At 45.0% G+C, this 12,263-nt stretch overlaps 1 protein-coding gene across 4 annotated transcripts in view; it reads right to left on the bottom strand.

Moving 5' to 3' along the window:
- FBLN1 (fibulin 1) overlaps positions 1–12,263 on the bottom strand; it is an 81,887-nt gene that overhangs the window by 57,633 nt on the left and 11,991 nt on the right. For all 4 annotated transcript variants that reach the window (XM_029079158.2, XM_029079157.2, XM_029079160.2 and 1 more), the window contains exon 2: positions 5,707–5,809. In XM_029079158.2, the coding sequence (XP_028934991.1) occupies positions 5,707–5,809 (103 nt within the window). The remainder of the gene's footprint in view (positions 1–5,706; positions 5,810–12,263) is intronic.

Genomic DNA, 12,263 nt, shown 5'->3' on the forward strand with positions numbered 1-12,263 from the left:
CTTTTCATTTCCATCACAAATATTAGCACTGAACTTGGACCTTTAGACAAGCTCATTGTTTCATTCACCATCCCCTTTCAGATCTCCTCCCTGGCCAGCAAACTCTTTTGTAACCTAGTGCGATTTGCCTCAATGCTGTTTTAATACACAGTGCTTTACCTGGATACAGATTTCCAGGCATTTCATTTTCCATAGGCAGTTAAATACGAAGAGGGTTTGCGTCTCCTATGAAGTGCCGAGGTGTTTTGAAGATAGAATTTCTTTTTGCAATGAAGTGGCAGTAAGAAAATTTTGTTCAAATGGCAGAAGATCAAGCCCCCCCCCCCCCAAAAAAAACATCTGGACTTTGCATTAAGATCAAATTTAAATGACCCACAAGCTAAACTGTGATATGCTCATGGAGGTCTCACTGGTCGGGAGAAGGGGAGGTGTTTGTTCAAACTCTGCCTACAGCAGGCTAAATAAGATATTACCTTGGGACTCAGGTATTGAATAGAATTGACATTTCCTTCTCACCTGGCTGATTTCCTACTACAACCCAGCATGCTCACATCACTCCTCTAAGACCAACTTACTCGCCGTACCTCGATCTCGCCACTGACCCCTCTCCTGGCCTGGAAGGCCCTTCCCAATCATATCTGACAGACCACTGGTGTCACCACCTTCAAAGCCTTATATTGAGACAGTGAGACATGTGGGACAGGGACTGTGTCCAACCCAATTTGCTTTGTATCTGCCCCAGTGCTTAGTACAGTGCTTGGCCCACAGTAAGTGAAAAGCAGCGTGACTTAATGGAAAGAGCCGGGGCTTGGGAGTCAGAGGTCATGGGTTCTAATTCTGGCTCCTCCACTTATCAGCTGAATGACTTTGGGCAAGTCACTTAACTTCTCTGTGCCTTCAGTCACCTCCCCTGTAAAATGGGGATTAAGACTGTGAAGACCACATGGGACAACCTGATTACCTTGTTTGTATCTACCCCAGTGCTTAGAACAGTGCTTGGCACATAGTAAGCACTTAACAAATGCCATCATTAACAAATACCATTATTATTATAGTAAGTGCTTAACAAATATCACAATTATCATTATTATTAAAATCCTCATTTTTCCTACCTTTCGTATTAGTCTTGCACTTGGATTTATACCCTTTATTCACTCCTCCCTCAGCCCCACACCACTTCTGTCCATACCCATAATTTATTTTATTATCTGTCTCCCTCTCTAGATTTCAAGCTCCTTGTGGAAGGAAACGTGTCTACCAGCTCTCTTACACTGTATTCTCCCAAGTGCTTAGTACAGTGCTCTGCACACAGTAAGCACTCAATAAATACGATTGACTGACTGATTCTGAGGCTAAGTAGCGGGGATCTAAATAATTCTCCCATTCTCCCTGGTCAGACAAAATGCATAATAGGCCCCATTTTGAAGCTGAATGATTGATTTTAGAATGAAACTGGAGAGGTCTTGGCTCGTCCAGGGACGAGTGGACTTACACCCCAAATCCTAACTTACCCTTATCAAATGTGCTTTAAAGTAGTCTTTCCAGATTTTGTGAGTTCCCCGCTTTTTGGCTTTGCTTTGTCTCTAATCCTTTTGACTCTTCAAGAATGTCCTAAATAAGGATTTTAGTCCAAGTTGTCAATTCTTGGGCACAGGATTGGCCCCACCCGCTGACTGAAATGCAGAACTCTGACAATGATGACAGCGTGAACCGAAAGAAGCATTCTTCCCCTAACTAGCATCGCTCCACCATGTCTAGGGTTTCAGGAAGTGGTTCACAAGCTTCATTGTTTGAGTGGAGAAGAGGGCTGTGGAAGTATTCCATTTTTATCCATTTTCTTCAGTGAGGGATTGTTTTTCATAATGGTATTTATTACATCTTGTATTGTATCGATTATCTTATATCCACCCCAGTGCTTAGTACAGTGCTAGGCACATAGTAAGCCCTTAAGAAATACTGCCATTATTATTATCATCATTAGTATTATCGTGAAGCGTGTATTATATGTCAGGCACTGTACTAGAGAAGCAGCGTGGCTCAGTGGAAAGAGCCCGGGCTTGGGAGTCAGAGGTCATGGGTTCTAATCCTTGCTCTGCCAGTTGTCTGCTGTGTGACTTTGGGCAAGTCATTTAACTTCTCCGTGCCTCAGTTACCTCATCTATAAAATGAGGACTAAGACTGTGAGCCCCACTGGAACGACCTGATCACCCTGTACCCACCCGAGCACTTAGAACAGTGCTTCGCACACAGTAAGTGCTTAACAAATACCATCATCATTATTATTACTAAGCACTAGGGTAGATCCAAGCTAATCAGGTAGGACACAGTCCCTGTCCCACATGGGGCTCCCAGTCTTTATACCGACTTTACAGATGAGGAAACTAAGGCATAGAGAAGTTAAAGTCACATGGCATACAAGTGGCGGATCCGGGAATAGAACCCAGTTCCTTCCAAAATCACTGTCCTCATGTTCTCTAGACCGTAAGACCATTGTGGACAGGGAATGTGTCTATTTATTGTTAATAGAATCAGCTTGGCTTAGTGGAAAGAGCACAGGGTTGGGAGTCAGGGGACGTGGGTTCTAATCCTGGCTCCGCCACTTGTCAGCTGTGTGATCTTGGGCAAGTCACTCGACTTCTCTGTGCCTCATGTACCTCATCTGTAAAATGGGGATTAAAAGTGTGAGCTCCACGTGGGACCACCTGACTACTCTGTTTCTACCCCAGTGCTTAGAACAGTGCTTGGCACATAGTAAGCGCTTAACAAATGCCGTAATCATAATTATTATTATTATTACATTATCCCATGTGTTTAGTTCAGAGCTTTGCACTCAGTAAGCGCTCAATAAATGCAGCCAAATGAATGAGTGATTAAATGAAGCTAAAACACTGACACAATCGTCGAGGTCCACAGGCCTCACCCTAACCCCAGACCAGTTCCCCGTCCGACCTGTGACCGGTTCTGCCAGTTTACAGTTGGGCTTGGAAAAACCCAAAATGGCAGCTGTCTGACCTCTTGGCTCATCCAGTCTTCAGCCCCCTAAAATGCCTGCCCCCTTTCCAGCCGTGTGTCCACAATGCGGAGTGGGTGGTTTATGGACACAGACCTCTGTTGTGGGTGAAACTGAATTTCACAATTACTCTGGAAGTTCAAATGTTGGAGAGCGGTGAATATGTTGGCTAGGAAAACGATATTTGTAAAGTGTTGGGAGGAGGAGGAGGAGGAGCCCAAACGACAAACAAAAAGGGGGTTGAAGACTGTGAGCCCTGTGCAGGACAGGGACTGTGTCCAACCCGATTTGCTTGTATCCACCCCAGAACTTAATACAATGCCTGGCACAGAGTAAGCGCTTAACAAATTCCATAATTATAATTATTATTCAGTTTTTCCCCCGATAAAATGCCTTTTCAGCACTTCCACACCATCTAAGCACTTGGACGATCACAGCCCTTGGGAAGCAGTGTGGTCTAGTGAAAAGAGCACCAGCCTGGATGCCAGAGTATAGTTCTAATCTTGGCTCCACCACGTGCCTGCTTTGTGACCTTGGGCAAGTCACTTCTCTGTGCCTCAATTATCTCATCTGTAAAATGGATATTGAGACTGTGAGGGCAATGTGGGTTAAGGACCGTATCCAACCCAATTTGATCGTATCCATCCCGGATACAGGCTTAGTATAGTACCTGGCACCTAGTAAGTGCTTAACAAATACTATCATTATTATCATCATTATCTACCCCAGCACTCAGAACAGTGCTTGATACATAGTAAGCGTTTAATAAGTACCAGTAAGAAAAAAAAAGCTCTGCCAAAGCAACCCTATTACTCCCCTCTGTTTGCAATTTGAGTTACTCCCTCCCCCTTGAGGGCCGGGATGGTGTCTACTACCTATAGTGTGCCCCCACAGGCACTCAGTACAGTGCTGTGCACACGATGGACTATAAGCTCTTTGAGGACAGGAACTGTGTCTACTAAGTGGATCGAACTCAATACAGTGCTCTGCCAACAGTAAACTGTAGGCTCCTTGAGAGCAGGGACCATGCCTAGGAATTCTAGTGTACTCTCCCAAGTCCTTAGCACAGTGCTCTGCACACAACAGTAGCTCAATAAATACCACTGATCGATTGACTGAATCAGTCAATCAGTGGTATTTAACTGAGCGCTTACTGTGGGACTATCCTTTACAAGATGACAGATTCTGGAGATTTTCCATTCGCCTCTGCTCGTCACCTTTCGCTGAACCTCAACGGCGTGAGATAAAAACCCAGCTGCCTCTTCTCCTGCTTTCCTTGGGGTTTGAGAAACTTCCCAGAAAACTCTGCTCTTTCCAGTGTCGGGGGGCTAGTCCTGGCTTTTGTTTTGAGTTTAAAATTCCCCCAGGCAACGAGGGACGAGGTCTCCAAATGAAACTGGAGTGAAACTCCCTCCCTTTTCCCCCCCCAGCCCCAAACTCCTAAATAACCCCCCAGCCCCAGTCTCTCTAGGCAGTTGTCCACGCTGCTGGGATCACAGTGTTGATGGCAGCCACACCCGGAGGATAGTGGACCTCAAGAAATAATGATATTAATAATTACAATAATGGCATTCATTAAGCACTTATTATGCGCTTAACATACTATACTAAGTGCTGGGGTGGATATAAGGTAATCATGTTGGCCACAGTCCCTGTCCCACATGGGGCTCATAGTCTTAATCCCCATTTTACAGATGAGGTCATTGAAGTACAGAGAAGTGACGTGACTTGCCCAAGACCATGCAGCAGACAAGTGACAGAGCTGGGATTAGAACCCATGACCTTCTGACTCCCAGGCCTGGGCTCTATCCATTTTGCCACGCTGCTTCTACTCTACATATCCACTCTGGCTTTCTCCCATTGGTCAGTTACCTTGTGACCGCCTCCCCTGTTAGACCGTAAGCAGCTTGAGGGCAGGGAGTATGTCTTTTAACTACTGCATCCTTGCAAGCATTTAGTAAAATGCTCTGCAAACAGCAGGCATTCAATAAATACTAATGACTCATAATGCTCGGTTATTTCTTGAGAAGCAGTATAGCCTAATGGACACAGGACAGGCCTGGGAGTCAGAAGGTGATGGGTGCTAATCCCGCTCCGCCACTTGTCTGCTTTGTGATCACTTCACTTCTCTGTGCCTTAGTTACATCATCAGCAAAATGGGGAATGGGAGTGTGAGCCCAGTGTGGGGCAGGGACTGAGTCCAACCTGATTATCTTGTAACCACCCCAGCACTTAGTAGAGTGCCTGGCACATAGTATGGGCTTAACAAATACCACAGTTATTATTATTGATGATGATGATTATGGTATTTGTTAAGCACTTATTGTATGCTAAGCATTAGATGATAAATTGTTTACTTTGCTGTTTCCCGGTGGCAGTAGCAGGGCTGTCTCTCTAAAATTCACCCCCCACCACCAACCTCTGACTTGCACAGGGGCTTGCTCTCCCACTCAATTACCTTGTATCTACTCCAGTGCTTAGAACAGTTCCTGGCTCATACTAAGCACTTAACAAATAACATAATTATTATTGCTATTACTATTATGTAGTGGTCACTGACTGTCCGCCCCCAGTTACCAAAAATGGGGTAAGAGAAGGTTCTGGAATTCTGCCCTTCTGCCTACCCGACGAACAAAACCATCACCTACATGGATTCACCGAGAATACAACCCAGTGGTGACCGACTAAGGCAGTACCTGCATTCTTTGGCTTCTGAAATGTACAGCATATTGCAATTTCTTTTTTCAGTCGCCCACTTATTCCCCTCAGTGCAGCAGTCTTCCATCAAATTTGCAGTAACTGGAAGAAAAGAAATCCAAATATGTGCATGAGCATATAACTGTGCAGTGTGTGAACACAACTATACCTTTATGTATCTATCAATCAATAGTGTTTACTGTGGGTAGAACATTGTACTAAGCGCTCGGATGAGGACAATACAGGAGAGTTGGGATACACACTCCCTGCCCATGGCAAGTTGTACCTATTTAAATATGCCCAGGGTGTTCTCTGAAAATATAGAAGTCACATTTTTGAAGATCACCTCCTTCAGGAAAACTAGGGTTATCGGACAGATTCCTTCTCCGACAACTCGTAATGGCACGTAAACCTTCTGCGCCGCTCTTACTTGCTCCTTCATTCATCCTCCCTTCCATCCCCAAAGCACATACATATATATCTGTATAGATCTCTAATTTATTTAGAATAATATCTGCCTCCCCCTCCAGATTGTAAGCTCGCTGTGGGCAGGAAAGCGTCAGTTTATTATTTTACTGTATTCACCCAAGGACTTAGTACAGTGCTTTGCACACAGTAGGCGCTCAAATACAATTGAATGAATGAATGAACATCAGAGCCTGATTTGCCTAGGTGGATGTGTAAAAATCACAATCATGGCGGTATTTGTTAAGCACTTACTCTCTGCCAAGCACTGTACTAACTCTAGACTGTAAGCTTGTTGTGGGCAGGAAATGTGCCTTATTGTTATGTTCTACTCTCCAAAGGGCTTAGTTACAGTGCTTCACCTACAGTAAGTGTAAAATAAATACAATTGAATGAATGAATGAAAAGCACTGGAGTAGATACAAAATAATCAGATGGGGCCCAGTCCCCCTCCTACATGGGGCTCACAATCTAAGCGGAAGCAATGAAAACACACATTACAGGAGACACCCAGAGCACTTATATATATGTCTATAAATTGAATATTATCAATTATTTATCTTAATGCCTTCCTCTCCCTCTAGGCTGTAAGACTGAGCAAAGATTAAGGCAGCCATCCCACCAAAAACTGCAAATCAGAGGGCCAATGCCCCCAAAGTTGAGATCCGGCCCTCTAAAAAAAGCAGAGAACAGGCTGGCCACCTATCAAAAGCAGAGAGTCAGGTGACCACTCCTATAAAAGAAGAAAGTCCACCACTCTCCCCACCTTCAAAGCTTTAGCAAAACCATAGTTTCTCCAAGAGGCTTTACATTCATTCACTCATTCAATTTGTATTTATTGAGAGCTTACTGTATGCAAAGCACTGTACTGAGCACTTAGGAGAGGGCAACTAATACAATACTAATTCTTTCCCAACTAAGCCTTCATTTTCCCTATTCCTTCTCCCTTCTGTGTCACCTCATCCTTCGAGCTCTCCCCTTTAAGCACTTGATATTCACCGCAACCCCGGCCCCACAGCTCCTATGTACAGATCTGGAATTGATTTTAATGCCTATCTCCCTCACTAGACTGTAAGTTTCTTCTGAAAAGGTAATGTGTCTACCAACTCATGCACTGTATCAGTCCATCAATCATATTTACTGAGCGCTTCCTGTGGGCAGAGCACCGTACTAAACTCTTGGGAGAGTACAATATAACAGAGTTGGTAGCAACAGTAACTGCGGTATTTGTGAAGTGCTTTGTAAGTGCCAGGCACTGCATTAAGTGCTGGGGTAGATACAAGGTAATATGTTTGGACACAATCCTTGTCCCATAGGGGGATCAGTCTTCATCCCCATTTTACAGATGAGGTAATAGAGGCACAGAGAAGTGACTTGCCCAGGGTCACACAGCAGATAAGTGGCAGAGTCAGGATTAGAATCCAGGTCCTTCTTTCCACTAGACCACACTGCTTCTCTAACGTGGTGGACACAGTTCCTGCCCACTTTGAGCTTACTGTCTAGAGGGTGCGTAGTATAATGCTCTGCACACAGTAAGCACTCGCTAAATACCACTGATTGATTATGGCAACAAGATGCTTGGCAAAACCATAATTATTTGCTCTCTTTAACATCCAGCATACTATTTAAGGACATAATACCTAAGATTCCAACCTGCCCCTCTACTTTACTCCTCATAACCCTTTATGGACCTCGGGATTTATCCAAATCCCTCTGAGCCCTGTGCTCAAAGTAAGAGCTGCTATTATTATAATTTTGATTATATACACACAGGTGAGGAGGAGAAGCAAGGAAATCAGAGAAGACAGAAAAGCACTAATCCTGAAGATAAACTAAGCTCTCAGGCCTAGTTTCATATTCTGCCCTGAATACTTTTCTTTTTTTTTTTTTTGCCAAACTGTAGGAGGTAGTCAACGTGGGTGAGCTGAGGAAACTTCCACAAATGACAGGGTTAGCAGAACTCCCTACAAGAACATATGTAAGAGTTTACTTCACAGTAGAGCATTCAGAATTGTGAAGAGAACATGAGTCCCACTTCCCCCCCCCCCAGTTAGAGGATTTAGAGGATACCTTTAGCAGCAAGCAACACTGACCATAAAGTGATCTGTTAAATTCTGTCCCCTTTGTTATCTGATAAATGGTTAAACTTTACTATCTTTCCAAAGTCCAGGTCTCACTCTGCCCAGCTCAGCCTCTCTGAAATTCTCCTGGACATCCCCCTTGGCTCCCAAGCAAAGGAAAGCTCTAGAAGGCATGGAATAAGAAGAGCTTCGATCATGCGGTTCTAACCTGGGTTCTAATCCCAGCTCCGCCACCTTGTCTGCTGTGTGACCTTGGGCAAGTAACTTTACTTGTCTGGGCCTCAGTTACCTCATCTGTAAAACGGGGATTAAGACTGTGAGCCTCATGTGGGAATGGACTATGACCAAACTGATTAGCTTGTATCTAACTCAGAGCTTAGTATGGTTCCTGGCACATGGCGAGCGTTTAATAAATGCAATTTTTAAAAAATTCAGTACGTTGCTCTACACACAGCAGACCATAAAGTCCTTGAATTATAGATTTGAATCATCCCTGACTTAATTGAACTCCCCCAACCATAGTACAGTGTTCTGCAAGCAGTAGGTGCTCAATAAATACTATTGATTGATTGACAGAGTTCTGAACAGCAAAATGTTAGAGTAAAAGTGAGCTATAAATCAGAACAAGCGTAAGAGCAAAATGATTTAGATCTGTGATAGTTAGAAAGTTCAAAGTAAAAGGCAGCCATATGTTACTTTCCCGTTATCTGGCTGCTCTATGAAGTAAAAACACACACACACACCCCACCCCCACCACCCACCCACCAGGAGAAAGTGCCAAGATTTTCATCAACTTCTTGGAATTTATATAGTTTAGAAAAATATTTTCTAAAGCCTAGTCTACACGTGCAGGTGCTCTGAACCCAGGAGGCACTCAATAAATTCTTAGGTCATTTATTAAGCTCTTACTATGTGATATGAGCTGGGGTAGATAGAATTTCATGAGACTAGATGAGGTTCCCTCCCCTTACAGGCCTATAAATGCCATTAATTTATAAAAGAAGCAAAGTGGCTTAGTGGAAAGAGCCCGGACTTGGGAGTCAGAGGTCTTGGGTTCTAATCCCAGCTCTGCCACTTATCCGCTGTGTGACTTTGGGTCAGTCACTTCACTTCTCTGTGCCTCGGTTATCTCATCTGTAAAATGGGGATTAAGTCTGTGAGCCCCACATGGGACAACTGATTACCTTGCATCTACCCCAGCGCTTAGAACAGTGCTTGGCACAGAGTGAGTTTAACAAATACCATCATTATCATTATTATAATTGACACAATGTCTAGAGGAGCAATAATGTCTAGAGGAGCAATAATGTCTAGAGGAGCAATAATGTCTAGAGGAGCAATAACGTATGAATGGAAATACTGGAGAGGAATCACAGGCATCTTGCAATGTTGAAAAAACTTGTTTTTTTGAAATGAATACTCTTCATATAAGAATAGGGCAAGATTGTGTCCTACAGTGGCGCTTAGGGAGAGCACACAACGAGCTTACAGTCTGGAGGGGCAGACAGATATTCACATAAATAAATACATCACGGTTACAGACATAAGTGTTGTGGGGCTGGTAGGGGGGATGAATTAAGGGAGAAAGTCAGGGTGATGCACAAGGGAGTGGGAGAAGAAGAAAGGCGGGCTTAATCAGGGAAGGTAGATGGGCCTTCAATAAGGCCATCAGAGTCCTTCCTGTAAAACCCCTTCTCATGAACCTTGAAACATGCCGCGCCCCTACCCGCTTCTCCACTTGTTGCAGTAAGTCAATCATATTTATTAAGTGCTTACTGTGTGCAGAGCACTGGACTAAGTGCTTGGGAGAGTACAATACAACAATAGAACAGACATGTTCCTTGCCTTCAACAAGCTTACAGTCTAGAGGGTCAGAGTAGCACTCTGCACAGGGTTGAGAGCTGACAAGTGGCACCACTCACATAACTGCCAGCCCATGTCAGGCTCTGGTATTTCAATTCTGAGACTCATCCGTCCAGGGTTTATGCCAGACCTCCAGGAGAGAAATGGGTCTGCCCTTCCCCTGTCAGCTAGTGGGGGGCAGGGGGCTCACCCGGAAGGCTGCCTCAATCTCTCTGGCCACCAGAGAAAGACTGAGGAATTTAGCTAGAGATATGAATAATTGTGGTGTTTGTTAGGCACTTACTTCGGGCCATGTACTGTTCTGAGAGCAAGGGGAGATACAAGATTATCAGGTTGGACACAGACCCTGTCCTACATAGGGCTCACAGTCTTAATCCCCATTTTACAGATGACAGAACTGAGGCACAGAGAAGTGAAGTGACTCGTCCAAGTCCCACAACAGACAAGTGGAGGAGCCAGGATTAGGAGCCAGGTCTTTCTGACTCCCAGGCCCATGCTCTAGCTACTAGGCCCCGCTGCTCCTCATGAGAGAAGAGACCAGAAGGGACTGGTTTGGGGAGTGGCTGGTTTTTATGGCCGGGCTGAAAGGTCCAAGGGAAGACTGTATTCAGTACCTCATGGTCCCCGGATTAGAAAGATTTTCCTCTTTCAGAGAAAACTCGCCAATTCCCATCCACCCCAGAGCCTCTGTTTCCTGAAATGCAGTTGGGAGATTTCACAGCAGACATTGTGCCCAGCTCTGACAGTGACTCTGCCTCATCGGCGCCTGGAAGTTTCCTGGCTCTGAAAGTGATGAGAATCATATGTGCCCATATGGTTATGCCACCACAGAACACCCAAGTCGGGGCGATGCCAAGCAGATGCTGAGGGGGTGGGAGGACAAATGGAGGGGCTTTGGGTGGCTCCAGTTCTTGCACCCTAACCCTATTGGGTCGGCTTGTTTCTCAGAGGAGTGGCAGGGCCAGAGAACCCTGGCAATCCAGCTGATGGTTATTTGTTAGGCACTTAATATGTGCCAGGCACAGTCCTAAACACTGGGGTAGATATAAGCTAATCAGGTTGGACACAGTCCACCCCCCACATGAGGCTCACAGTCTTCATCCCCATTTTACAGATGAGATAACAGGCACAGAGAAGTTAGGTGACTTGTCCAAGGTCAGACAGCAAACAAGTGGCAGAGCTGGGTTTAGAACCCAGGTTCTTCTGACCATAAAGGTTCTCTCCCAGCTCCATGGCAGGCAGGACCAGATGAGTCCTGGGAGGCCCCTTTTCCTGTAAGAATAATAATAATAATAATAGTATTTTTTGAACACTTACTTTGTGCCAGGCACTGTACTGAGCACTGGGGTGGATACAAGGAAATCAAGTTGGACACAGTCCCTGTCCCATGTTGGGCTCACAGTCTCTCCCCATTTTACAGATGAGGTGATTGAGGCTCAGAGAAATGTACTTTCCAAGTGCTTAGTATAGTGCTCTGCACACAGTAAGCACTCAATAAATACGATTGAAGTGACTGCCCAAGGCCTCACAACAGAAATATGTTAGAGCCAGGATTAGAACCCATGACCCTTTAACTCCCAGGCTTGTGCTCTAACCACTATGTCATGCTGTTTCTACATGCCATGTAGTAAAAATAATCACTGCCCTTCCCCTGTCTACTGGGTGGGTGGGGGGTCACCTCGGGAGGCTGCCTCAATCTCTCTGGCCACCAGAGCAAGACTGAGGAACTTAGCTAGAGAATATGAATAATTGTGGTGTTTGTTAGGTACTTACTTCATGCCATGTACTGTTCTGAGAAGGGGAGATACAAGATAATCAGGTTGGACACAGTCCCTGTCCTACATAGGGCTCACAGTCTTAATCACCATTTTACGCTTACCAAATGCCCAGCACTGAACTAAACGCTGGAGTTGACACTGGCTAATCAGATCAGACACCATTCCTGTCCCTCGTGGGGATCACGGCCCAAGGGGGAGAGAGAACAGTTTAATCCCCCTTTTTACAGATGAGAAAGCTGGCCCAGTAAAGTGACTGGCCCAAGGTCACACAGCAGGCAGGAGGCAGAGCTAGACCCCAAATTCGGTACTCTTTCCACATAACAATGCTGAACTCTGACTCCCTCCCACATGGCCCAGTGGTTGATCTCC

Source organism: Ornithorhynchus anatinus, chromosome 14 (genome assembly GCF_004115215.2).
Source record: "Ornithorhynchus anatinus isolate Pmale09 chromosome 14, mOrnAna1.pri.v4, whole genome shotgun sequence".
NCBI classification, from domain to species: Eukaryota; Metazoa; Chordata; class Mammalia; order Monotremata; family Ornithorhynchidae; genus Ornithorhynchus; species Ornithorhynchus anatinus.